The 26,955-nt window shown below is 52.9% G+C and overlaps 2 protein-coding genes across 8 annotated transcripts; both read left to right on the plus strand.

Annotated features, from left to right (window-relative positions):
- Nucleotides 1-592: 592 nt before the first annotated feature.
- Nucleotides 593-6,350, plus strand: CD19 (CD19 molecule). Of its 6 annotated transcripts, none has more exons than XM_047087690.1 (15): nucleotides 594-717; nucleotides 953-1,207; nucleotides 1,521-1,724; nucleotides 1,832-2,146; nucleotides 3,162-3,269; nucleotides 3,542-3,590; nucleotides 3,874-3,962; nucleotides 4,359-4,472; nucleotides 4,606-4,710; nucleotides 4,795-4,863; nucleotides 4,970-5,029; nucleotides 5,125-5,181; nucleotides 5,687-5,779; nucleotides 5,879-5,980; nucleotides 6,137-6,350. In XM_047087690.1, exons 1-14 carry the CDS (start codon nucleotides 630-632, stop codon nucleotides 5,968-5,970), a joined length of 1,698 nt encoding a protein of 565 aa, XP_046943646.1. In that variant the 5' UTR covers nucleotides 594-629; the 3' UTR covers nucleotides 5,971-5,980; nucleotides 6,137-6,350. The 6 variants fall into 6 exon arrangements, 5 of the variants coding, with proteins under 5 accessions (XP_046943650.1, XP_046943646.1, XP_046943647.1 ...); XM_047087691.1 differs by having other exon boundaries at nucleotides 4,973-5,029; XM_047087693.1 differs by having other exon boundaries at nucleotides 1,853-2,146; nucleotides 4,973-5,029.
- A 6,934-nt stretch (nucleotides 6,351-13,284) lies between these two features.
- NFATC2IP (nuclear factor of activated T cells 2 interacting protein) lies at nucleotides 13,285-23,044 on the plus strand. Of its 2 annotated transcripts, XM_047087575.1 has the most exons (9): nucleotides 13,285-13,753; nucleotides 14,417-14,489; nucleotides 16,678-16,795; nucleotides 17,408-17,488; nucleotides 17,579-17,765; nucleotides 18,971-19,115; nucleotides 19,248-19,357; nucleotides 20,960-21,056; nucleotides 21,674-23,044. In XM_047087575.1, the coding sequence occupies exons 1-9, from the start codon at nucleotides 13,367-13,369 to the stop codon at nucleotides 21,724-21,726; spliced, it is 1,251 nt and encodes a 416-aa protein (XP_046943531.1). In that variant the 5' UTR covers nucleotides 13,285-13,366; the 3' UTR covers nucleotides 21,727-23,044. The 2 variants fall into 2 exon arrangements, with proteins under 2 accessions (XP_046943531.1, XP_046943530.1); XM_047087574.1 differs by having other exon boundaries at nucleotides 13,286-13,753; nucleotides 20,960-23,044.
- Nucleotides 23,045-26,955: the final 3,911 nt, after the last annotated feature.

Raw genomic sequence — 26,955 nt, forward strand, 5'->3', positions numbered from 1 at the left:
AGCTTAGATGAATGAAGGAACTTAGCCAAGTGGTAGACGGGGAGGATTCAAAGTCAAGTCTGCCAGATCCCAAAGTACGTGTGACGGGCCAGCTGTACAGAGTGGGAAGGAGGCCCAAGGCGTGTCGGCTGAATGAATGAATGGGGTATGTGTGTGAAGGGAAATGATTTAGAGCCTGAGGTTGAAGGAGGGAGGGGGAGAAGGAGGGAGCCCCTAAAACTGGAGCCACTTAATTCAACAAATATTTATTGGGTGCCGGCGATGTGCCAAGACTGTCCCAGGGCACTGCGCATTCAGAGGTGAGCAGGACCAAGTCTCTGCCTTGAGGGCTCATACTCTAGTGGGAGGAACAGAAAGGGATACACAAATAAGCTCATCTCACATGGTGCGAGGTGTCGGGATGAAAATAAGTGTGTCAGGGTAGAGACAGGTTTTGTGGGTCCGGAGGGGTGCCAAGGGAAGGGGACTGGAGGCGTGACCACCCCTTCCTCCCCGGGGGGTGTGGGGGGGAACGGCCTGCCCGCCTGCCCGCCCCCACAGACACTCATGGTTCAGTGCCCCCCAGGCCCCCACCTGCCCCCAGCATCCACCGCGCGGCCAAGCTGGGTGCCCCGGGGAGTCTGGCCGCCATGCCACCTCCTCTTCTCCTCTTCTTCCTCCTCTTCCTCACCCCTGAGGGAGTCAGGCCCCAGAAAACACTGCTGGTGGAGGCTAAAGGTACGTCCAAAGGGTACAGACGGAAGGAGTTGGGGCTGGAAACTTGGGTCTGCCGGGGTGCCCTTGACCAAGTAACTATCCTCTCTGGGCCTTCATTTTATTATCTGTAAAACTCAGAGAGGGGTCGGAAGGACTCTGAGCTCATCCACTTCCAGCTTGTGGGTTCGCTGGGTTATCACCCAGTGCGAGGAATGAAGGGGGCTAAGAGTTCCTCTCTATCTCTCTCTCTCCTCAGAGGGAGGCAAAGCTGAGCTGCCATGCCTCAAAGGTCCCTCAGATGGTCCCCCTGAGCAGCAGGCCTGGTTTCAGGGGGCTCAGTCAGAGCTGGACCCAGGTTCACAAGGCCTGGGCATCCAGAAGGGGCCCCTGGGCCTCCAGCTCCTCATCTTCAACGTCTCTGACCAGATGGGGGGCTTCTACGTGTGCCAGCTGGGGCCCCCTTCTGAGCAGGCCTGGCAGTCTGGCTGGACAGTCAGCGTGGAGGGCAGCGGTGAGGTCTGGGCTAGGGCAGGGAGGGGTGGATGAGAAGAGGGAGGCCCCACGGATGGAGGACGGTCCGGCAGTGAAGACAGATTTGCAGGGAGGGGTCGGAGGGTCTGCGGGACAGGCACGCAGCTAGTTTTAGGTGGCTCCTAAAAACTCCTGTGGCTTCGTGACTTCCACCCTGAGCTGTTCCAGATGTCTTTCACTCTTGTCTGTCTCTGAGTTCCGTTTCTCTCTCTGGCTCTCTCTGGGTCTTTGTCCCTCTCTGTCTCTCTTCCTCTCCTGGATGTGTCTGTATCTGGTTCTGGGTCTTTTCCCAGGGGAGCTGTTCCGCTGGAATGCTTCATACCTAAATGACCCAGGCTGTGGCCTGGGGAACAGGTCCTCAGAGGGCCCCAAGCCCCCTTCTGGTTACCCCACAAGCTCCCAGCTGTACGTGTGGGCCAAAGGCCACCCTGAGATCTGGGAGACAGACCCTGAATGTGCCTCGCCCAGCGGCGGTCTGAACCAGAGCCTCAACCAAGGTAAGGTGCTGGGGAGATGCCAGGGAGTGGGGGTGCCAGGGAGGCGGGATGGTGATGGGGACCGGAGGGTTTGCAGGGAGGAGACCCCAAGGATTACACTTTCCTAGCCTTGGCTCTCCCTGCCCCAGACGTCACCGTGGCCCCTGGCTCCACATTCTGGCTGCCCTGTGAGGTGCCCCCTGCCTCCGTGGCCAGAGGCCCCATCTCCTGGACCCTCGTGCGCCCCAAGAAGCATAACATCTCATTGCTGCACTTAAACCTGAGGGAGGATGCCCCGGTCAGAGAGATGTGGGTCCTAGACACCCTCAGGGGAGGGGCTGTTCTGTTGCTGCCCCAGGCGACCGCTCAAGATGCTGGCACCTATCATTGTTACCATGGCAACATGACCATCGAGATGCAGCTGAAGGTCACTGCCCAGTCAGGTAGAGTTTCTCCCAATTGTGGGGCACCCGTGTGGGGCTACCGGGAAGAACTGGAAGCCAGTCAACCTTGGCGCCCCAACCTGAGAGCTAGTACCAGGCTCTTCCCAAACCCCAGCTTCCATACTGAACACTGATTCCATCTCCGTCCTCCCTTGTTTCCAAATCACGACTTTTCTGGGTCTTCTCTTCCTCCTGGTTGCTCCTTCCCATAAGCTTTGACAGGGTCCTCCTTCCTCCCCAATCCTCACCGTTGGAGCTCTGAGGCCTCTTCTTACACCGTCAGCACCCTCTCGTCCTGGTCTACCCATTCTTCCTGTTTGCCCTCCTCTACTCCCATGGGTCCTTAGGCCACCGTGCCTTAGTGACTCGATTCTGGGCTCCATACACCTCACACCCAGCCATTTCCTGGAACTGCCATTTGATGTTCCATAGACACTGCAGGCTCAAAAGACACAAAGCCAAACCCCACATCTTCCTGGAGTGTAGTCTTTTGGGTGTCCCTGTGTAAGTGAAGGGCACTACCACCTGCCCACAGGCCAAAGCCAGGAACCTGGGTATCTTTCCTTTTCCTCACCCATCCATCAACCCAGTCACAAGTGCTCTGCCCATTCTGTCCCCCTTAATACAATCCTCCTGTGGTACCCCAACCACAGTTCTCAAACTCAGCCTCAACTTTCACTCCCATCACACTGTGGCTTCCCACCTCTAACCCTGTGAACTTGACTCTGTCCTTCACTTTGAAAATGACTGTCCTTAACATGCTCCCCTTAATCCTAACATAGAGTCTAACTATAGTCATGGTTTGTTCAATAGATACTGCCCCAGGCCCCATGTCAGGCTCTGGGGCACAGTCTGTGACCTCAGAGGGAGGGAGAAGAGCTCTCCTTGTAGCTTGTGATTTTGAGGACCTGTGTCTTGCTCATGTTCCCAAGATTTACGGTCCTTTGAGGTCCCGGGGCTGGGAGGCAGGATGCCAGCCTGGGGCCCTCGTCTCATACTTGCTTCTCCCTATCAGTAAGACACTGGCTGCTGGAGGCTGGTGGCTGGAAAGTCCCCGTTGTGCCATTACTTTATCTGATCATCTGCCTGGGTTCCCTGGTGAGCTTTGTTCATCTTCGAAGAGGTGAGTCGTGTCCCCCAGCCCATCTGCCTAACCCACCCCATCTTCCTCAGGACAGCCAACACTGGCCAGTCTGACAACCAACCATCTTTCTCCCCTCGCATACCTTCCCCACAGGCCTCCAGTCCTGTCCCCAACTCCTCTAACCGCCCTCCAAAGTTACCGGGCCCCTTGGATTTTGAAGTCCCATCCCCTCCATGGACCCAAGTGGCCTCCCCGGTGCCCCGCAAAACTTCACCCTGCCTCCTCTGATCACTCCTCTTAACTCCCACCAGCCCTGATCCTCAGGAAGAAAAGAAAGCGAATGACCGATCCCACCAGAAGGTAACGATGCGAGCGCACCCGCAGTCTCCCATTCCTGCACTTTTGCTTTATGCTTTGCACTTACGGTTTCCTCTGCTCAGCACGTCTTTCCCCCTTCTCTACCGTTGAAATACTGCCCAAGCTTCAAAGCCCAGCTCCAAAGCTACCTCCTCTGTGAAGACCTCCTTGGAGTGATCCCAAACCCCTCAATAGGCTGTGCCAGAACACAGGAGCTAAACACAAGTGGCTACATCTTATCTTCCAAGGGCCTGGCCTCACTGTGCAACTCCTCTTCCTTCGCCAGGTTCTTCAAAGTGACGCCTTCCCCGGGAAGCGGGGCCCAGAATCAGTACGGGAACGTGCTCTCCCTTCCCACGCCCACCTCTGGGACGGGTAGGAGGCACCGCCGGCTCTCTGACTCCAAGCTAGAACCCCACCCATTTTCCCCGGTCACTCCAATCCCCTGAGGGCCCTGCCTTCCCGAGCTCCGAGCGCCGCCTTCAGGAAAAAGCCCGCCCCCGGGCGCGGGGTCCCGCCCAGATTGGAGCCCCGCCCCTAGCGCCGTGGCGGTACCCCAGGGCTAATAGCCCCGCCCCCAGGACGCGGGCCCCGAGGTCCAGTTCCGAGAGCCGCACCTCCCCGGAGACGTAGGCCACGCCCCCAGCTGGCACAGCCTCCAGTGCCCCGCCGAGCCCGCAGCTTCCTCTCCTTTGCCCAGCCTCGCAGACCCTTAACCTTGACCGCCCCCATCTCTTTTCTCCCGCCCCGTTACAACGTTCCTCCCGCCAGGACGCGCCCTAAGGTGGGCTGCAGGCCTGGGGGCCGCCGTCCAGTCGTACGGAAACCCGCGCAGCGACGTACAGGAGGTCGGAGCCGCGGGGCCCCGGAGCCCGCCACCAGCAGGTGATTGCGGGGCTGGGCAGGGGTCCCCACGTGGAGCGTGTGGGAGCGGTCTGTGTCAGGAGGAGTGGACTGGGGCCTGGAGGGGGGGGGCGGGGGCTGTGACTCGGTTCCCACTTGTGTCCCCAAACCCCAGGCCCAGAAGAAGAGGAAGGGGAAGCCTATGAGGAGCCGGACAGTGAGGAGGGCTCCGAGTTCTACGAGAATGACTCCAACCTCGGGCAGGACCAACTCTCCCAGGGTAAGACTGCGCTCCCCGCGGCTGCCCCCACCTTCTCAGCGGCGGGCTCTGGGCCCTCGCTGGACCTCCTTCCTTCTCCACCAGATGGCAGCGGCTATGAGAACCCTGAGGACGACGCCTTGGGTCCCGGGGATGAAGACTCCTTCTCCAGCGGTCAGTTGGGGTCCTTGCGGGAACTCAGCGACTTGGGAGGACCCAGAGGGCTGTGGCGCCCCTACAGGGCAGGAGTGGTCTCAGGAGTTCTCTTTTTTTCCTGCAGCAGCCGAGTCTTATGAGAATGAGGATGAAGAGCTGGCCCAGCCAGTCGCCAGGACAGCAGGTATGTGTGAGGATGGTCAGGGTAATGTGTGTGTGTGTGTGTGTGGGGGGGTGACCTGGAGGCCAGCAGGAATAACTTCCTTCTTCCTTCTCTAGGCTTCCTGAGCCCCCATGGGTCTGCCTGGGATCCCAGCAGGGAGGCAACCTCTCTTGGTGAGAAATGGCTAGGGACCCTCCTGCCTTGCCCAGATTGGGTTGACCTGGCCTCAGCGCTGACTCCACACTCAACCTTGACCTTGACTCCGACCCCAGGCCTACTCCTGGTCTTAGATGGACTCCTAACCTTAACCTCCACCCCAATCCTGATCCCAGTATTTACCCCATCCCCAACTGTGAACATCAGCTCTGATCCCAATCCGATTCCAGCCTGGATTTTGACCTCCACCTCACTGCAGCCCCAGCGCAAACGGCAGCTTTGACCCCAGTTGTCTCTACAACCTCCTCGTGACTGTGACTCTGACTTTGACTTCTTCCGGTTGGGTTCTTGACATGGATTATAATCTAATCCATACCTGACCGTAATCACTCCTTCCTAGTACCCACGGATCAAGCCTTCCACTTCCTCTGCCTCTCAGATTCCCTCTGTATGTCAGGCCACACTTCCCTTCCCCAAGCCCCCAGCATGGCGCTAGGCCTCCCAACTCTCCTGCCCATGCAGGGTCCCAGTCCTACGAGGATATGAGAGGGATCCTGTATGCAGCCCCCCAGCTCCGCTCCCTTCGGGCCCAGCCGGGTCCTAATCATGAGGAAGGTGGGTGCTTCTCCTGCTGTCCCTGCTGTCCTCTGAGACTTACCCCCTCCCAGTCTACTCTGTCTCCACCTGTACCTTACTCCTCCCGGTCCTAATCAGATGCAGACTCTTATGAGAACATGGACAATCCCAATGGGCCAGAACCAGCATGGGGAGGAGGGGGCCGCATGGGCACCTGGAGCACTAGGTGATTCCTTCCAGGTGAGCTGGGAAATGCCCTCTAAGGAAGGGGGAGAAAGTGGGGGAGGAGTAGGGGTGGATGTGGTTCTCAGGGAGGGAGAGGGGAAAGGTTTCCCGAGGCCTGGGGTTCAGGGGAAGGGCTCCTGGAACCTCCTCGTCACCATTTCTTCTACATAGCCTGGGCCTCCTTAGGCCCCCGAGATCCACACTGGATTCTGAAATCTGGGACCCCAAGCAGACAGTGTCGACTTCTGGAGCAGCGTTGACTCGGATGTGTATATCTGTGTGTGTGAGCGTGCACGCGCGTGTGTGTGTGTGTGTGTGTGTGTGTGTACCAATCAAACTTGGGCTCCCTTTACTTACTCCAAATAAATTCAGTGACTTCTTCTAATCCTATGACGTAAATGCCCTTGTGTGGGAGGGGGAGGGAAGGTGACGATGTGTGTACTCCCCTCTCGAATCCAGCAGAGGACGGAGAGCTGCATCCTGGGTACGATGGGGCCTTTTCCCTCCTGTGATTTCGCCTGCATCTGTTGCCCTCACTTGCCTGCCGCTCTCTTCATCGAGTTGTTTAGCCCCCATTTATTCAGCAGCTGGGGGTGCCCAGTGAAGAGAAAGCCATCCAGGAGTTGGCAGTCATCACTGGCATGTACTGAGCATCTCCTGGGGTGCCCGGGTGGCTCAGTTGGTTAAGCGTCAACTTCGGCTCAGGTCATGATCTCATGGTTCCTGAGTTCGAGCCCTGCACTGGGCTCTGAGCTGACAGTTGGAGCCTACTTCAGATCCTGTCTCCCTCTCTCTCTGACCCTCCCCTGACCGCACGCACGCTCTCTCTCTCAAAAATAAATAAACATAAAAAAAAAATTTACTGAGCATCTCCTACGTTCCAACACCAGTTAACTCATTTCATCTTTAAAAGTATTTTTTTAACGTTTATTTATTTTTGAGAGAGCGTGTGCACCTGTGCGCACGCACACGGGCACACAAGTGGGGGAGGGACAGAGAGGGAGGCAGAGGGGCCCCGTGCCAGACTGGAGACCCAGTCCCTCTCCTGCTCCAGAAGGTTCGATGTGCTATAGAAGACTGACTAGAGTTTTCAGTACTTATACACTTTATTGCCAGAATTTTGCTTAATGTACCCGTTTTTTCTTCGCAATGCCCTGTTATTTCGAGACCGTCTTCCTTCTTTATCTCTCAACCTTTACAACTTACTTTCTGTGTGTTAACACTATTATTCTGTGCCATGCATTGTGCTAATAAGTGCTTTACAGGTAGCATCTCATTTTATCCTTACAACAATCCTTTGAGGGAGGGACGCTAAAATTATTCTGTTTACACCTGGGAAGCCTGAGTCATGGAGAAATTAAATACTTCCTGCTAACTGACCTTAGGTAACTTACTTAAGTTCAGGGACCCTCAGTTTCCCCGACTGTCTAATAGCATTAGGGAGGGGGCATGGTGTGGTTACCATTATCTGTATAATGGGTTGAATTTGCCCATGGTGATGTCAAGGTCTCTTTGACTTCTTCATGTTTCTCCTGAGCTTCCTGGGCCCCACTGCCTGGGGGCCAGCAGTGACTTTTTCCCTCCACTGTCTGTTGGGTGACTTGCTTCCATTCTGCATCCCAGGGCCCGTGGGTGGATTTTTTTCTGTCTTCTGTGCCCAGCCCTTTCTCAGCTCCTGGTTTTGGGCAAGACACTCCGTTTCCTTTCTCTGCTGTCCCTGGGGCCTCAGCTTGACCTCTGTCCCCTTGTGGGTATGAAAACCCCAATCCTAGGGATCTCGGTGTCCCCGTGGAGTGCTAGACTTCAGCCGCCTCTCAGCATTGTGGCTTTGATTTCCTTCTTTATTTCAAGCACCAGGAAGATTGTGTTGCTGTTGAGCTCAGATGTCTATTTTAAAAAGAAGAAGAAGGCGTGCCTTGGTGGTTCAGTCACTTGAGCATCTGACTTTGGCTCAGGTCATGATCTCATGGTTCATTAGTTCGAGCCCCAAGTCAGGCTCTGTGCTGACAGCTCAGAGCCTGGAGCCTCCTTCAGATTCTGTGTCTCGCCCTCTCTCTCTGACCCACCCAGCTCACACTCTGTCCTTCTCAAAAATAAACATCTAAAACAATTTTATTAGGGGCGCCTGGGTGGTTCAGTTGGTTAAGTGGCCAACTTCAGCTCAGGTCATGATTTCGCAGTTCGTGAGTTTGAGCCCCACGTTAGGCTCTGTGCTGATAGCTCAGAACGTGGAGCCAGCTTCAGATTCTGTGTCTCCCTCTCTCTGCCCCTCCCCTGCTTGTGCTTTGTCTCTCTGTCTCTTAAAAAATGAATAAACATTAAATTTTTTTTAATAAATAAATTTTTTTTAATTAAAAAAAAAAAGAAGAGGGGTGCCTGGCTGGCTTAGTCAGTAGAGGACGCAGCTCTTGATTACGGAGCCCCATGTCGGATGTAGAGAGTACTTAAAAATAAAATATTTAGGGGTGCCTGCGTGGCTCAGTCGGGTGAGTGTCTGGCATCAGCTCAGGTCATGATCTCATGGTTCGTGAGTTCGAGCCCCACACTGGGCTTTGCGCTGATAGGGCAGAGCCTGCTTTGGATTCTCTGTCTCCGTCTCTCTCTGCCCCTTCCCTGCTCATGCTTTCTCAAAAATAAACATTAAAAAAATTAAAAACAAAATCTTCAAAATAAAAGCAAACTTCCTATATCTTGCATAGTATATGTTTGGAGTGTGGGAGGTGGGATATGTACCTCCAGCATTACCTGGGGTTTCCATTTTGGAATGGAGTTTCTGTGGCAAAGAAAAAAAATGCAAGAATAAGAAATCCAGATCTAGCTCAGCATTCAAACACCCACCTTACCCTTCAGTCAAAAGAAGCTCTCCAAATCGCCATAATCCCCACCCTTCCCTATTACCTTTCATCCACCTGCTTCAGTCCATTGAACTTTCCTGCCTGTGCCTGAAGCATTCGAGCACGTGACTCCGGGTAAAAACATCCTGCCTTCTTGAGGGCAAATCCATGCCGGGGTCTTCTCTGTGCCCCTGGTACCTAGCCGGGAGACGGCAAAGATCAGGAGCTCCAGAAATAAGTGGGGAGGGAGGAGTGAAGGGACAACGCAGGAAGCCCTGGGATTCAGAGCGCACAGGCTGGAGCCGCTCCTGGGAAGTGTGGACAGAAGTTGGGAAACAGAGGAGTGCCACTTCCAGCCCAGTGCTCCAGAATTAGACCATCTGCTCTTTTTCCTTTTTTTTTAACTTTTTAAATGTTTATTTTATTTATTTTGAGAGAGAGAGAGAGTGAGCGCAAGCAAGGGAGGGCCAGAGAGAGAGTGAATCCCAAGCAGTCTCTGTGCTCAGTGCAGAGCCCGACGCAGGGCTTGAACTCATGAACCTTGAGATCGTGACCTGAGCTGAAATCAATTTCAGATGCTTAACCGGCTTAGCCACCCAGGCACCCCCGGACTATCTGTTTTTGTTTTAAGTTCATTCATTTATTTAGAGATAGAGAAATAGAGCAGGGGAGGGGCAGAGAGGGAGCGAGACAGAGAATCCCAAGCAGGCTCTACGCTGTCAGCACAGAGCCTGACGGGAGGCTGGAACTCAGGAACCGTGAGATCATGACCTGAGCCCAAACCAAGAATGGGACGCCCAACAGACTGAGCCACCCAGGCGTCCCCCCTCCTCTTTTTTTAAAGGGTCAGACTATCTGGGTTTGCACCCTAGCTCACCCCTCTCTAGCTGTGTGACTCAAGCTCTGTGCTGTGGTTCGGAGGTCTGTAAAATAGGGGTGATTTTACCTACCTTAATGTGTCTTAGATGTAAAGCTCATGACGGTGATATAGCAAGCACGCTGAATATTAGTTTATTATGATTTGGCGTTTATTAGGAGCCTACCGTGTGCCCGGAGCCAGAGAGCACCAAGATCGTTTGCACGGGGGCTTCCTCCGGCATAGGGCCTTGCCCAGGAGGAAGTCACACTCCAAAGCTTCTCCACATCCACAGGACCCAATTTTTTGGCAGGGGCTGGACCACTTATAGCTCTTGAACAAGGTTTGAGAAGAAGGAGGCTTGAGGGAAGTTCCAGGTCCTCAGGGCTACCCTCTGCCTCCCTAGTTTGCAGTGGCTCTCGAGGTGGGGCTCGAGGCTGGCCGAAGGGTTTCTGGTGCAATCTCTGTGCCCTCAGCCTGGCTACCAAGAGTGGCTGAAGATCTCCTGGGACTGCGAGGTCCTTGGAGTCCCGTCTACTGGGTCCGAGGTGCCTTTGTCCCCTGGTAGACAGCACCACCTGCTGGGTGTGTGTTTGTGTCTGTACTGTGTGTGAGGTGTGGCGCGGGTGAGGTGTCAGGGGCCATACGGTTGGAGGTGATGTGGGAGGTGTGAAATGTCGCATGATGTCCAGGAGTTGCCAGTAAGGTAGATGTGTGGAGGATATGTAGCTCCCGAGGCGCACGATGCTGTCGGTGGGTGTGTTGGTGTGAAAAAACAAAAATCTTCTTCCAATGCAGAAACCCCCCACCCAGGTGATAGAGACAGAAAACAGACTTTATTACTGGAAGCATTAAACCAGAATGGTATGTACATTGCAGGTGTTAGCCTTAAGAATAAAACCGTTGGGGAGCCCGGGGGGCTCCGTCGGGTGAGCGCCTGACTTCGGCTCAGGTCATGATCTCACAGCTCATGAGTTCGAGCCCCGCGTCAGGCCTGGAGCCTGCTTTGGATTCTGTGCCACCGTCTCTCTCTGCCCCAACCCACTCGCATTCTGTCTCTGTCTCTCTCAAAAATAAACATTAAAAAAAATTTTTTTTTTTTTTTTAAAGAATAAAACTGTTAAGGGCGCTCATCCGACTCTTGACTTTGGCGATGGTCATGATCTCAGGGTCATGGGAGCAAGCCCTGTGTTGGGCTACACACTGAATGTGGAACCTGCTTGTGATTTTCTCTCCCCCACTTCCTCTGTCTCTCACCCATCCCTCGTGCTCATTCTCTCTCTCGGTCTGAAAAAATAAATTAAAAATGAGAGTAACAGTGTCAGTTATTTTTTCCCAGCAGAAATAGGTTTATTCAGGAATAGCAGAGAAATACTACTTAAGACTTGTAAGCTCTGACAAAATTATACGTAAGGCTGGAGAGGAACCGCTGTTCTATAGAGGAAAAGAGGGGGCCTTGGGAGAATGGCTGTTACAAACAGAGTTCATTGGACTGAACTGGGGGTTCCAAGCATAGGGGCTTCTCATTGGCTGAGTTGTGCCAGTCTCACATTGACCCGGGCTCCTGCTGGGTGAGGAGAAAATCTCCTGCTGGGTAGGCTCTTGCCTCTTGCAAATACAACTTAAGTCTCTTGCTGGTTCTGGAAAAGGCTGTAAGGAGTGGTAGGATATGACAGCTCCCCCCCTCTGGCTTCCCAACTTCATTTTTTTTTTTTTTTGTAAGCTCTGATGAGGGATAAAACAGAAAATGTTCAACTTTAGCCCGGAAGGCTGATCCAAAGCCTACATAATTCTGATGAGGCTCAAATACGTGCTGGCTGCTATATTCTTTTTTTTTTTTTTTTTTTTAGTTTATTTATTTTGAGAGAGAGCGTGAGTGAGCACACATGTGACCTGGGAAGGGGCAGAGAGAGAGAGAGGGAGAGAGAGAATCCTGCTTAGGATTCGAGCCCCATGCTGGGCTCGAACTCATGAACCGTTAGATTATGACCTGAGCCGAAATCAAGACTTAGAAGTTTAAATGACTGAGCCACCCAGGTGTCCCACGGCTGCTACATTCTTAAAGGGTCTCATGACTGCCTGTACAACCTACCCATAGTTAATATCGAACTGAATGATAAGAGAAATCTTGAGAGGTTTATGAGTAGAAATTCAAAGAAAACATTTATGATCTAATACTTGCATGTCCCCTCCCTCTTGAGCATTAAGCATATAACCGCCAGCTTCATACAGCAAAAGTGCAGCTCTTTCTGCCCACGGGTCTTGTCCCCTGCTATAATAAAGCACCTCTTTGCACCCAGAATATCTCAAGAATTCTTTTCTTGACCTGTAGGTTGGTGGCCCCACATCAAGTTCTACGACCAACCGTGGGGCTTGAACTCAGGACATGGAGATGGAGAGTCACGTGCTCTACCCACTAAGCTGGCCAGATGTCCCCCAACTTCATTTTGAATAAGGTGTTTTTGTTGTTGTTGTTGTTGTTTTCCTTCAGTTTCACACAAGCAATTCTACAGGTAGCTAAGCAGGTACAACCCCTTGTCCTGTTTTCAAGATAAAAATTTCAAAATCCACCGTCTTTAGTCCTGTCTAGTTCATCCTAACTTTATTATGGTTTATTGGCTTATATCCAGGGGAGAAACAAGCTTCTCGCCTATTACTGACCTGAGGTAGTTTAGTATATCATAGCAAGGCCCCCACCAAAGTGAGGCTGTTAATCCCTCTCCCAGAAACTGGGAGATCTGGATCTATCATCTATCGCTAGGAGGTTTGCATTTCAAAAAGATGGCTTTCAGCCCCCGGGAGTCCTGAGTTTTGAGACTTGCAAGAGGCTTATTTAACCACAATAGAGATTTACAATCATTTTAAAAGGACGAAGAAAGAAATTCTGAAACAAACTTGGGAGAGAGGGAAGTCACACCCCTTCTTTTCAACAGGGAGAATCAAGCCTCTCATTTTTCACTTGGATTTGTCCCACCAGGTGTTGTTTTCGAGGCGTGTTGTGCTTAGGTGTGCGCTGTGGGCGGGTGTTGCGCGAGGGCGTGTGTTGTGTTAACACTGCGCGTGAAGCCCGTCTGTGGGGGCAGTCGGGTGTGAGGGAGCGTATGTGTGATATGTGTGATGTGGGAGGTAGTTCAGAGTTGAGTGGCGTTGAAGTGCTGGGCCGGGGTGTGTACCGGGTGGGTTCTGCACGGAGCAGGGGCGCGTGTGTCGGGGTGGCGATGAGTGGAATTAGCCCACAACGTAGTTGCGGGAAACGATAACGGCGATAATGGAGAGGACTAAAGCTTGGTTCCGCGGTTTCTAAAAATTCGGAGGCCGTCTTCCTTCACTTTGTAGTCGGAGGGCTTGAGGACTACAATTCCCAGGATGCCCCGCTCGCTCACCAACCAGGAACACGCGTCGATTTAATGGGCGGGCCTGGAGTGGGCTGGTCAGGAAGAGAGGCAGACGACCAATGGGCGAGCCGGAACGAATCGAAAGCCACGCTGATTGCGCCGAGGCTGATTGGAATCTTTGGCGCCTTGGTTTCAGTGGTGGATGCATGGTGGGCGGATGTAGCTACCAATGAGAAGGCGGGGAGGAGGAGCCAGGTGGTGTGGGCAGGGAGAGGTGTTGACTAGCAGACGGTTTACCCAATGAGGAGCGCAGGTCGCTGAAGGGGGCCGGGCGAGGCGTCTAGAGGCGGTGGTCTGTGGTCGGCTGGTGTGTGCCATGGCGGAGCCGGTGAGGAAACGGGGCCGCCGATCCCGGGGCGGCGGTGTCGGCCGAGGGGCTCGCGGGTCCCGGGGCGGCCGGGGCCGGCGTCCTCGCGTCCCTCGGTCTCCAGGCCGGCCCACCCTGGACTCGGTGTTTGTGGACTTGGTCAGCGACAGCGACGAAGATATCCTGGAGGTCGCAACAACGCGCAGCGCTGCGGACTCGGTCGAAGTCCCTCACTCGGAGCCCCCAGTGCCGGCTGCCCCCCGGGACGACAGCGACAGTGACAGCGAAGGGGCGGACGCACCGCCCGCCGGAGCCCCGCGGGCCCCGGTCAGGCGGCGGCGGCGGCTGCTGCTGGATCCGGGGGAGGCACCGGTTGTTCCGGTGTACTCCGGGAAGGTGCAGCGCGGTCCCCGGGAGGGCTAACGCAGAAGGGCTGGGTCTAGGGACTGCTCAGATTAGGCTTCTGGGATTGGTTTTGGGGGACTAAACGGACGCGGGAGTTGGGGCCTTGGAAGCAGAGAGATGCAGGGTTCCTGACGTTTCTGCAGTTTGGAGAGGTGAAGAGGTTTGGAGTGTGTTAGGAGTTTGGGATTCCCGGGAGCTGGAGTGTCAGAAGCAGAGAGAGGCTAAGGGGCCGGGATCCCTTATGCTTCTGAGAGGGGCTGGCAGGACCTGGGGCTGGGATTTGGGGCATGTTGGGTTTTGAGGTTGGGGCCCATTGCTAAGGATCCAGGAAGCTGGGGTCATGGAAGTTCAGAGAAGACTGGGGACTCCAGGAAGCTGGGTCCCCTGGTGGGAGGGTGAGCTAGGAAGCTGGGATTCCCCAGGATTCCAAGGTAGCAGGATGGCTGGCAACCTAGTAAGAGCGTAAAAGAAAAACTAATGCCTTAGGGAAAGGGCTTGTAGCAGTAAGGATACTCTAATTTGGATTTTGTGGAAGCTGGGCTCCTAACTCGCCCAGAGAGGACTTGGACTTGAGAGCTGGAGGACGGGATGAGTCATCCTGTTTCCCTTTCAGTAGAGGGAGGACTTGGGACTGATTCACTTTTGTCTTTACAGGTGAAAAGCAGCCTTCATCTCATTCCAGATCACCTGTCCCTCCTGAAACTCTGTCCTCCAGAAGCTGAGGAAGGTAGGGGCAGACTTCCAGAGAGGAGCCCAGTGCTGGCCTCTCTCAGGAAGCTTCCTGGAGTTTACATCTCTGCGGTTGATTATTATTCTTTTTAATGTTTATTTATTTTTAAGAGGGAGAGAGAGCGTGAGCAGGGGAGGGGCAGAGAGAGAGGGAGACACAGACTCCGAAGCAGGCTCCAGACTCTGAGCTGTCAGCACAGAGCCCGACGCGGGGCTCGAACTCACAGAACGTGAGATCATGACCTGAGCCGAAGTCAGACGCTTAACCGACTGAGCCACCCACGGACGCCAGAAATTCCCAGGCGCTCCTGCGGTTCATGTTTTTCCTGAGGCTCAAGGGAAAGGCATGACTCCTTCAACCTAGCCAGACAAAAGCTTCTGTCCTGAAATGAGATGAGTGTTCACCAGGAGGCACAGAAAGGGCTGTCAAACTGCCCTTCCCCCAACCTGATAGGCACAAGAGTGTGCTAATCTCCAGATTTCTAGGCCATCTCCAGAGATTCTGATTCTGTATTCCTGGGGGCAGGGGAGGAGGAGGGGTTGAGAATCTGTAACATCGTGGTACATCTGCAACAAGTTCCTTGGGAACACTCTGGAGCCAGCATGGTGTTCTTTGAATCTTATCAGAACTGGTCCTCCCTCAGTGATGTGATGTTTTGCGAACCACCCAAAGGCAGTGAATAGGAGTCAAGTTTAATGAGGAAGGGATCCAGGGGTCCAAATGCAGACCTTGGGCCAGGCCTTCTGTACCGGGAGCAAGTATGGTAGGGTGATCAACAGCTGATTTAGGAACCAGCTGTCCTGGGTTTGAATCTCAGCTCTACCTTTTAGTAGCTGTGCGACCTTGTTTCGTCATCAGAAAACTAGGGGTAATAGTGGTCCTACGCCAGAGGATTTGGGTGAGAATTAATTAGAGAGTATACATAAGGAGCCCTCTCTTGGGCTACATGTATGGTTAGGACGGTACCTGGAACGTAGTCGTGCAAAGGTACCTCTATCCTTGCTGCTTCAAATGTAGGCCCAGGTGCGCCAGGCGTCTCCCGGGAGCTTGGCAGAAATGCAGAATCTCGTGTGTCTACCGGCTGCCACATTTATCGAGGACAGAGTTGCTCAGCCTTGACCTCACTGACATTTGCACTGAGTAATTCTTTGTGGGGACCCGTCCTGTGCATTGTAGGATGTGTAGCAGCATTGTGACCTCTACCCACCAGGGGCCAGTGTCACACACTCCGACTCCTTCCGCCTCCTCATCATGACAACAAAAATTGTCTCGAGACATTGCCACATATCCCTTGGGAGGCCAAATTGCCTCTGGTCGAGAACCACCGATCTAGGATGTATTATCATTGCTTTGTTTTTGCAGTGTTTATTTTTATGGTTAATGATGATCTTTGGTTAATGGCAAACAAATGAAAAAAGAGCTTCTGTGTTCTAGAATAAACCTCTAGTTTCCTGTTATAAGGAGTTGTAGTTAAATTGAGTGATTAAAAAAAGATACTAAGTATTACAGAGATATGACAAAATGTGGTAATCATGCTCACATGGAAGAAATTTGAGAAACATGGGCTCAGAGGGCCTATACTGCTCCGTACCTCGTTCCCTCCCTGCGCCATGCCGCCTCCTGCCCCATACCTACGTGGTCTGTCTATGCCCATCCAATCCAGTACAGGAAGAAAATAAGAGGAACAATTAAAAAAAAAAATCGTCCTTTGCCAACATCTGGTTTGAAGTTTGTTCTGTCACATACACGGTAGTATGTGCATGTGTCATAAGGAACACGTGTGTATTAAGTAAATAACATATTTCCTAGATCGTGCGTATTTTATATGTGGGTGGCATGTGATCAAAAAAGGAGATTAAGTTAATCATAACTTAGTTGGAGTGGCCCACCTTCCGATCGTCCCCACTTCCGTGCCGGCTCGTGCCTTAGCATGAGGTTCAGACACCTCCACTCATCGTTTTCTCTGCACCAGGCATTTCCCTATGACTCCTGCCCCTTGAGCACTTTCCCAGCATTATTGTGTGTGTGTGTGTGTGTGTGTGTGTGTGTGTGTGTGTGTGTGTTTCTTGGGACCCCTCAGTCTCCAGCTTTCTCAGGACCTTGTGAAACCCCTGACTTGCCTCTCCTTGGCCTCTCGCTGCTCTCTCTTAGCCTACCCCTTCCACTTGTCCTCCTTTGTTCCCAGAGGCCGATATGGCAGATTCTAGCAGTCCGCATGCTGAAGATGCCCCGTTTCCAGATTCGCCTTGGAAGAAGAAGCTGAGGAGTAGAGATGCAGAAGAGAAGACAAAGGAGGTGTTTCTGTGAGTGAGGCTGGGGCACTGGGACCCCAGGAGCAGAAGGGGAGCCGGAGGCGTGGGCTGAGGTGGGCAGGATCCTTGGGTGGCTCCTGAAAGGGTAAGGAGAAGGGATGGAGGGAGTCTTGAGGCTCAGGGAGGAATGAAGTTGTTTTTTTGTAAACATTTTTTTAAAGTTTATTTACTTATTTTAAGTAGGGGAGGGGCAGAGAGAGAGAGGGGAACAGAAGATCCGAAGTGGGCTCTGTGCCAACAGCGGACAGCCCTATGGGGGGCTCGAACTCACGAACTGGGAGATCATGACCTGAGTCGAAGTCGGACGCTTAGCCGACTGAGCCACCCAGGCGCCCCAAGGAAAGCAATTTACCTTAAAACTTAGGCATTTTCCTTGCTAATATTTGGGTCCCGTGGGTATAAAAATGATGGCTCAGGTTTTCTCTGACCTTACCTCCCCGTGTCCACAGGATGATGTCACTGGAAGGTGTTCCCTCTTGATAATCCACTTCCCCGTGTTGGTGCCCAGGACCAAGGAGCTACCTCCTTGGTAGCTCAGGAGGAGACACATGGGACTGGGGTCCCTTCCTCTTCCTCCGTCCCAGCCCTCGCTTCTCTTTGTAGGTTTCAAGACACCTCTCCTTTGTCTCCGCCTCCTCCGAGAACCAAAAGCAGGAAGCATACTCGGGCACTCCAGAAGTTAAGGTACCAAGGGCAGGGGGCTCGCCGGGGAAGAGAGGGGCGGTTTGGTGGGTGGCCCACCCTGGCTGACCCACCGTCCTTCCTGCACCCCAGGGAGGTGAACAAACGCCTGCAAGATCTCCGTTCCTGCCTGAGTCCCAAGCAGCGCCAGGGCCAAGATCACCAGAACCAAGAGGATGAGGTGGTCCTAGTGGAGGGTCCCACCCTTCCATCGAGCCCCCGGCTCTTCCCACTGAAAATCAGGTGCCGGGCTGATGTGATCAGGTTGCCCATGAGGATGGTAAGTGCCTGAAGGGCCGTGGGGGAGGGGTCCCCGGAGCTGCCTGTGGGCGAGTGTGGTGTCAGGGCAGAAGGGACCGTGTCTTGCTTTCCCCATCCAGCCAGTGCCCTTCCAGGTTCCCCGCCGCCCCCCGCCTCCACCATGTCTTGGGTTCGCTCTTCCCTTTGTCTCGATTGTCTTTCCCTCACTCTCTCTTCTCCAGCAAACTTCCCACCCACCCTTCAAGGCTCCACTTAAGCCTCCTGAGAAGCTTTGCTTGGTAGCCCCCTCCTCTGTTCCTTCCCTCGGACCCCGTGCTGCCCCTTGGTGCCTGCTTTTTTTTTTTTTTTAATTTTTTTTTAACGTTTATTTACTTTTGAGACAGAGAAAGACAGAGCATGAACAGGGGAGGGTCAGAGAGAGGGAGACACAGAATCTGAAACAGGCTCCAGGCTCTGAGCTGTCGGCACAGAGCCCGACGCGGGGCTCGAACTCACGGACCGCGAGATCATGACCTGAGCCGAAGTCGGCCGCCCAACCGACTGGGCCACCCAGGCGCCCCTGGTGCCTGCTTTTAAACTGTGTTAGTCACAGATGTCACCCGTTCACTCTGAGCTCCCCCAGCTTCCTGGTGGAAACGACTATTTTTGTAGGGATGAGCCCAATTCCAAAACAAGAGTGACAACAGAAATAACCATTTATTGAGCAGCAGCGACGTGTCAGGCAAGCAGCGAAGCCAGGCCTTGCGAACACGCAGCCCATGGCTTTGATCGACAGCGCGTCTTACTTTTTTTGTCCCGTGGACGCAGAATGCTTTTCAGACGTGTGTTCGTTGCCACCCACCTCAATGAGTGATTTCATCCAAAGGACCGGTTGCCTGGCTTCTCTTAAATAGGAAGGAGTAGTTGCACTGGCCTGTGCTCCCACACGGTACCCATCAGCCAGAGGTGGGGACAGCTGGCCTGTTAGAGGGGGCGTATGAGATCCAGTTTGCCTCATTCCCCACCCCTGCCCTTTTCCCTCCTAATCCACGGCTGCTTCATTTCTTTGTGTTACCTCCCCGAACCCCATATGGACGTGACTTTATTCTGTACTTTGCCAGGTAAATCTATGGGACTCCCAGCTGAGGAGCTCAGCGGGTAGCAAAGGCCAGAAACGTGGGGGGGGGGAGGGGGGGACGGGGCACGTCAGGAGGTGGCCTCCTTTGCTTCTTGTCCCCCCGCCAGTCGGAGCCCCTACAGAGTGTGGTGGACCACATGGCCACCCATCTCGGGGTGTCCCCAAGCAGGATCCTTTTGCTCTTCGGAGAGACAGAGCTGTCCCCTACTGCCACTCCCAGGACCCTAAAGCTTGGAGTGGCTGACATCATTGGTGAGAGGAAGGCAGGGAGGTGGAGCCTTGAGGAGGCTTTGGCCACAGGGAGGGGATAGAGGAAAAGGCCCGGAGGGGGCCCTGCTTCCAGTCCCCCCCTTAAGCCTGGCTTCCCGATCCTGCCTCCCACAGACTGCGTGGTGCTAGCAAGTTCTCCGGAGACCTCAGAGATGTCCCGCCTGCTCCAGCTGCGGGTGCAGGGCAAGGAGAAACACCAGATGCTGGAAGTCTCGCTGTCTCCGGTGAGTGGGAGAGATGGCTGTCCGGGCCCCTCACCCTTTCCTCTGCCGACCGTGTCTCTCTGGTCAGTTACCAGCGGGTGGCTCCCCCCGAGTCCCGAGCAGTTTGGGTTCCCGCCCGTCCTAGAGAGTGGGGAGAACCCACTGTTCAGCTTTGCTCCCCCTCGTGCTGGGAACCTCTGCTCTAGTCTCCCGACTCCTGCTTAAAATGGAAAGGACCCTTGGACGGTAACCAGTGAAACAGAACAACAGCGCCAGGCTTCTGAGTGACAGTCCCCATGCTAGAGATAATTAACTTCCCAGTCAGGGTGTTGGTGAACTTCACGGTGACATTGCATGGAAACCACTGTCATTGCCCTCATTTAACACATAGGGACACGGGTCTAGAGAGGCGGGATAATTTGCAGTGTCTGTTCCTGGGGCTGCTGTAGCAAAACACCACAAACCGGGTGGCTTAAAACAACCGTATTCTCACACGGTCCTAGAGGCCAGGAGTCAAAGCTGAGTGCTCAGCAGGGGCCGTGCTCTGAGGCTCTGGGCAGAAACGCTCCTTGCTTCTTCCTGACTCCTGGAGGTGGCCGCCGGTCCTGGGCACTCCTTGGCCTGCAGCTGCGCCCGCCCCCTCCCTCAGTGTCTGCCTCTGTCGTCACGGGGTGTCCTCCCTGTGTGTCTCTGCCTGTGTGTTTTCTTGCAAGGATGCCAGACGCTGGTGCCCACCCTCAGCGAGTGTGCCCTTGACTTCACCTGATTACATCCGCAAAGGCCCTGTTTCCCATCTGGAAATGGGAAATGGTCACATTCACACTTACCAGGGCCCTTGCCCAAGGTCACACATGAGCCGAGTGGGAGAGCCTGGCCTGCAGCTCGGGCCATCCTCACTCTAGGATCTGGGCTGTCTTCTTCACTGCAACAGACGCCTCCATTGGTAGGTGAGGAGCTTGGGGCTTGCAGAACCCACCTGACCCGGAGCCTGCAGCCTAAGCCTTGGCCTCTGTGGCCCGGTCCCCTAGAGAGGGACCCGGCTGTGCTAGCTTCTCTGTCCACTCGCCTTCCCCTCCGTGGGCTCTGACTTGATTTGTCCCCTTGTCCTCTCTGTCCTGAGTCCTCTGTACATCTCTATAAGTTCTCAGCCCCTCTTTTCAAATTCTTTTTTTCTTAAGATTTTTTTAATTGAAAATTTTTAATGTTTATTAATTGTTTATCAATTGTGAGGTTTTTTTGTTTTTTTAATTTTTTTAATGCTTATTTATTTTTGAGAGAGAGAGAGAGAGCGAGAGACAGAGCATGAGCAGGAGAGGCAGAGAGAGCGGGAGACACAGAATCCAAAGCAGGCTCCAGGCTTCAAGCTGTCAGCACAGAGCCTAATGCGGGGCTCGAACTCACAAACCGTGAGACTGTGACCCGAGCCGAAGTCAGACGCTCATCCGACTGAGCCACCCAGGCAACCCGTTAAAGATTTTATTTTTAAGTCACCTCTACACCCAACATGAGGCTCAACCCCATGAGCAAGCGTCACATGTTCTATTGACTGAGCCGCCCAGGCACCCCCTCCCCTCCACCCCATCTTTTCGAATTCTTACATCCATTTTTTTCTTCTCTGTCCAGGATTCTCCTCTCAAGACCCTCATGTCCCGCTACGAGGAGGCCATGGGACTCTCAGGCCACAAGCTCTCCTTCTTCTTTGATGGGACAAAGCTTTCAGGCAAGGAGCTGCCCACTGATCTGGGCATGGAATCTGGGGACCTCATCGAGGTCTGGGGCTGAAACCCCGCGCCCTGTTTTGACGTGCCGCCTGGACTTGGGGGAGGACAGCTGCCCCTTTTGGCCCTGTATGGGCTTATCTTTAAGCTGAAGCAAAATCTAGCAGCGAACTTTGACCCCCTCTCCCGTTGACCCTGGTTTCAAGCCGTTAGTTACTTGGTTAGTTGTGTGGTTCTTGCCGTCCTGGGTGGACTGTGGCTCCGCCCACTGGGTATGCTGCGTTTGCAGCCCCCCAGGACACGGGGAAGGTATCCCTCACTCCCACCGAGCCCCTTTCCTTCCTGGAAATGTTTTTATGCAAATGTTTTTATGCAAGTGCTCCTATTTAGAGCGAGTGGGAATAAACGAGGGGTGGGTGTGGATTCCAGGCCTGGGATATCTGGGAGCTGGGACCAGCAGTGGCCCCAGGGGGCTAGCAGGTAAAGTTTGAGGCACCTACACGAGTGTGGTTCCCCGGCCTGCAGGAAGATAAATGGTCCAGGCCCCACACGCGCTCACTTAAGCCCAGGCAGACAGGGTCTAGTGGATCCTCAGCTTTGGATGTCTTCCTCACCCCAGGACCCTTTATAGGCACCTTCCTGAGGCACACACGTTGTTTAAGACATAATTGAACACCTCGAGCTCTTTTTGTTTGGATCTCCCGATGCTAGTCCACGAAAGGCTTCTCTGGTTTTACGGCTGTGTCTTCCCTGCTCATGCCAGCCTAAGCACCCATTCGAGTGTGCGGATCGCGCGTCTTTGAATACAAACGCATCCTCGTAAGACGCACTGATGTGTGTGTTGAATACACTTTTGCCACGTGCGGTAGCGCCGTGCTGTAGATCTCGTGCTGTTTCTTTCCTCGCTCAATACCTGGTGCTTATTCTACGTGGGATTCATCGCTCGAAGGGCTCGTTGGTGTTCCTCAGGGGGGCCTCGGCTGCATCTTATACGTTCATGGGTCTCCTTCCGCGCTTGCGTGGCAGGTTCTCCAACATCAGCCCCCAGGATGGGATTACGGGGCGGACGGGTTCATTTCCCTGTGGTTCTACCAAATTTTTCTCACGAATGGCCACGGAGCCTCCCCCTGGAGGGTCCCCGTTCTCCTCAGCCTCACCAGCTCTTGTTACTGCCCTGCTTTCCAACTTTTGCCAGCCCGTGGGGAGGAAAGTGGCGCCGTGTTTCAACGCACATCCATCCGCTCACCGGCACTTCCGGGAATTTCTTCGCACGTGCCCCGCAGCCTTTCGGGCTCCCTTTCTGTGCGCTGCCGTGACCGCTGCCGACGGCTCGAGGACCGGCGCTCACGCTTGATTCTTTAGGGGTGTCCTTCACCGAACAGAAATTCTCAGTTTGGATGTTACGTGCGTGAACTATTTTGTCGCATCATTTGTTGCTTTTTGATTTCTTATTTAAAAGTCGTTTAGATATTTTACATTTTCTGCTCTTGGCCCCTTAGTTTGCCCTTGCACGTTTCGGCCACTAAGTAGGGCCGAGGTCCAGCCATCGCACCCCGCGATGCACGTCGGCTGGCCTCTGTTCTGTGTGGGCGAACATTTGTTCGCATCGGCTGATTCCGGGCCGTACCGGCTGCTGAATATTGAATATTACTTTTAAACGATTTGCTTTCAACTTCGCCTATGAGATCCAGGTTTTATTTTCACCACAGAATGAGCCAGACTTCTCAGCGCTGTCTACTAATAAAGCCATTAATTTGCCACTGATACATGGTATCATTCTGACAAAAGTATGTCACCTTCTAAAAACTTTTGTTGGAATGTGGCATTCCTCTGACCTTATAATGTGAGAAAAATAGAAGCCTCTATAACATTGAAATAATCCACGATATGGCATAACTCATTTTTTTCAGATCTCATTTTGTCCATTAATACGTTTGGACACGTTAAAATTGTGTATTCGGCCTTAACAAAATAAACGGGAGTACATTCACCTTGCGCCTCCTTGAGGGTTTCTGTCTTTGTAACCCCCCCCCTCCCGGGACCCCCCACTACAGCCCCTGTGACAGTCCATTAGTTGTCACCTTGCATCCATTGTTACTCCTTCCAGGGTAAGCAGAGACCCCGGTTTTTAGCAAAGCACGGAGACTTCAGAGGGAGGACAGCCAGCCTCCGTTGTCGCCAGCTGCCAGTTCAGGCTGGTGGGTGTAAGGGGGAGAGGGGCGCACCTCGCAGAACATTTCCCAAAGAGGGTGGCAGGAGCCCCTCTCCTTCGCTGTCTTCCTGCTGCTGGACGTAGAACAGCCCTGCGGACATGCGGCGACCTTGGGAAAAGAAGCCGTGCAGGTGACACAGGACACGGAGAGACGGAGAGACGGAGCCTGGGCCCCAGCCTCTCTGCAGCGTCCTACCAGTCCTCCACTGCTGACCTCGGGGCTTTCCTGGGAGGGGGAGCTACTTCCGTCCTGCCTAAATCACTGCTATTTGAGGACTTCTGTCTCTGGTAACCCAGCCCAGTTCCAGCCCCAGGATGTTGCCATTGCAACATTGTAGTGAGCCTGTTGGGGTCCCTGGCTGAGATTTTTCTCAGGTTTCTCTCCAGGAGTAGAATCACTGGTCACTGAACGTGTATCCTCCCGCCTGGTCTCTCTCTTCAGCAGTGCCAGGTTGCTGACCACAGTGACTGGACCTCTTTATAACTCCATTAGCAAGTGCTAGAAGATTCCGGTTTCTTCTTCCCCAGCCCTGAATCTGGGGAGGAGATGGGAAAGACTACTTATTTTAAAAGAATTTGCATTTCTTCTATGTTGAGAGGTTATTCATCCTTTTGATCAAAGGGATTGATCACTTCTCAGGTGGTCATTTTATTTTATTTTAAAATGTTATTTATTCTGTGCTCGCTTTGGCAGCACATATACTAAAATGTTATTTATTTTTATGGATTTTATTTATTATTTTTTAAAATAATTTTTAAAAGTTTATTATTGAGAGAGAGAGAGAGAGAGTATAAGCTGGGGAGAAGCACAGAGAGGGAGACACAGAATCTAAAGCAGGCTCCAGATTCTGAGCTCTCAGCACAGAGCCCGATATGGGCTCGAACCCACAGACCTTAAGATCATGACCTGAGCCGAAGTCAGACACCTAACCAGTCAGCCACCTAGGTGTCCCTTAAGGATTTTATTTTTAAGCAATCTCTTACACCCAACATGGGTCTCTAACTCACAATCCAGAGATCAAGAGTCACACCCTCCACCAACTGAGCCAAACTGGCACCCCTATTTTCTTTTCTTTTTTTTTTTTTTTTAAAGATTTTAAGTGATCTCTGCACCCAATGTGAGGCTTGAACTTACAACCCCAATATCAAGAGTCCCATGCTCTTCCCACTGAGCCAGCCAGGTGGCCTGTCAGGTGGTCTTTCTGAACTCTCCCGAAAAAAACCAAAAACAAAGCCAACAAACAGGGGTGCCTGGGTGGCTCAGTAGGTTAAGCTTCTGACTTCGGCTCAGGGCACGACCTTGCAGTTCATGAGTTCAGGCTCCGCATTGGGCTCTGTGCCGACAGCTCCGAGCCTGGAGCCTACTTCGGATTCTGTGTCTCCCTCTCTCTCTGTCCCTCCCCAGTTCATGCTCTGTCTCTCTCTCAAAAATAAACATTAAAAAAAAACAACAAAAAAAACAACAACACTCTCCTGATGAAAAACCTTCAAAACTGGGGTGCCTGGGTGGCTTAGTCAGTTAGGCACCCGACTTCGGCTCATGAGTTCGAGTCCTGACAGCTCAGGGCTCTGACAGCTCAGAGCCTGCAGCCTGCTTCGGATTTCTGTCTCTCTGTCTCTCTGCCCCTCCCCTGCTCACGCTCTGTCTCTCTCAAAAATAAATAAACGTTAGCAAATTTTTTTTAAAAAACACCTTCAAAATTGTAGTAGGCCCTTACTCGGTGTCACATGCGAAGCTTGGTACTTTTCGTAACCTCATTCATCCAAAGAGCACCTAGGAGGTAGGTGGTGGTATTATTCCCATTCTCCAGAAGAGAAACAGAAGCACAGATTAGTGAACCCGCCCCAAACCTCACAGCCACCGGGCGCAGAGCCAGATGGAAGGCCAGGTGGGCCTGATCTACGACAAGACCCGTGCTGCTCACGCTGGAACCTGCACACAAGTGAGCTGGGAAGCTTGTGGAAACAGACGTGGCGTCAGCAGTTCTGGGGTGCGGCCCGAGATGTTGCCGTTCTAACGAGCTCCTAGGGGTTGCGGCCGTGCTGGCCACACTTGGGGTAGCAGGATGCTGTTTTGCTTTTTTTTTTCTATAGCGTCACAGCCTCCCATCTCCCCACCCCTGCCATTCCTTCCGGAAGTCTCCCCCCCCCCCCCCCCGCCATGGGACTGGCCATGTCCTCTGTGTGTCCCCACCTCAGTCCGAAACAGGGGTCTGGCTCAGCGGACTCTTCCTGCCCATCGATCTCTTTCTCCGGTGCTAGACTGTAAGCTCCTTGAAAATAAATACCCTATCTCGTTCTTCTCAAACATCCCTAGCTCGGTGTCTGATACCTAGTAGTTAGTTACCTGACAAATGTTTGCTGAATGAACAACTTCCTCATCGCATGAGCCAGAAACCCGTGTCACTCTGGACACCTCTTAACCCCCGTATCCTCTCCGTCACCCACAGCTGCCCTAGGTGGCTAAGAGCGACTCACGTCCCTCCATCCCACCGAGGCCTGCAGCCCGGTCTCCTGCTGCAGCCGCCTGACAAGTTCTGCCGCCCCTTTGGCCCCCTCCAAGCCAAGGACAGTGTAGCCAGTGTAGCCAGAAGGATCTTAAATGCAAATCCAATTTTAAAATGAAGGATCTTAAATGCAAATCCAATTTTAAATGTCCTAGGCCCCAGGCCCAGCCTGGCCCCTGTCTGCTCCCTGGCCGGCCTCCCTCCCCTCACTGTCCTCCACGCTGCCCTCCTTTCAGATTCTGGTGTCCCTTATGCTTCCTTCTGTGGCCTTTGCACAAGCTTTCCACTGCCTGGAACTGTTTTTTCTCCCCTCTTAGGAAGTCAGTGTTTGCCGCCCCCCCCATATCTGAGCTCAAGGATCACTTCCTCAGCAAGACTCTCAACCTCCCTGACCAGGTCAAATGCCCCTGTTATCAAGTCCTTGTCATACCCATACCCCTGTCTTTGTTGATTTATTTTATTTTATTTTATTTTATTTTATTTTATTTTATTTTATTTTATTTTATTTTATTTTATTTATTGTTTATTTATTTATTATTTAGTTTACTTATTTATTTATTTGAGGAGAGGGGAAGAGGGAGAGGGAGAGAGAGAATCCCAAGCAGGCTCCGTGCTGTCAGCTTGGAGCCCAACGCAGGGCTTGAACCCACAAACTGTGAGATCATGACCTGAGCCGAAACCAAGAGTCAGACGCTGAACTGACTGAGCCACCCAGGTGCCCCCAGATGTCATTTTTTTGTGGCACTTGTCATAGGTGAACTTTTTTTTCCCCAAGAAATTCCACATATATTTTCCAGACCAGTTTCCAAATCAGGTAGAACAAAAAGTTGGGCTCCAGTTTAAACCAATAGACCTGTACAGACAGATTTATTTATCTGACCTAAAAGTAATTTTATTCCAGAAATCCATCAGATTGAAAAAGCCTGAGCCCAGAGATGAGCACAATGTTTTTTTCCATTTGGCAAAAACAATTAGCATAAAGATATTTGCCTTTATAACCAAAAAGTTTTATTTTCATTAATGTCCAGTGGTACTGTATTTGGATCACAGGCTTTTTTAAAAATAATTTTTAGGGGCGCCTGGGTGGCTCCGTCAGTTGAGCGTCCGACTTCGGCTCAGGGCATGATCTCGCGGTTTTGTGAGTTCGAGCCCCGCGTCGGGCTGTGTGCTGACAGCTTGGAG

Source organism: Lynx rufus, unplaced genomic scaffold, assembly GCF_022079265.1.
Source record: "Lynx rufus isolate CCGP_SWC_20201006 ecotype Redwood Valley unplaced genomic scaffold, mLynRuf1.p SCAF_23, whole genome shotgun sequence".
In the NCBI taxonomy this organism is placed as follows: domain Eukaryota; kingdom Metazoa; phylum Chordata; class Mammalia; order Carnivora; family Felidae; genus Lynx; species Lynx rufus.

Coding starts and splice junctions, on each gene's coding strand:
- NFATC2IP (XM_047087574.1), top strand. CDS start 13,367: ATGGCGGAGCCGGTGAGGAAACGGGGCCGCCGATCCCGGGGCGGCGGT. Junction 19,116..19,247: donor TGGAGTGGCTGACATCATTG/GTGAGAGGAAGG, acceptor TGCCTCCCACAG/ACTGCGTGGTGCTAGCAAGT. Junction 19,358..20,959: donor TGGAAGTCTCGCTGTCTCCG/GTGAGTGGGAGA, acceptor TTCTCTGTCCAG/GATTCTCCTCTCAAGACCCT.
- CD19 (XM_047087690.1), top strand. CDS start 630: ATGCCACCTCCTCTTCTCCTCTTCTTCCTCCTCTTCCTCACCCCTGAG. Junction 1,208..1,520: donor AGTCAGCGTGGAGGGCAGCG/GTGAGGTCTGGG, acceptor GTCTTTTCCCAG/GGGAGCTGTTCCGCTGGAAT. Junction 4,473..4,605: donor CCGGAGCCCGCCACCAGCAG/GTGATTGCGGGG, acceptor CCCAAACCCCAG/GCCCAGAAGAAGAGGAAGGG.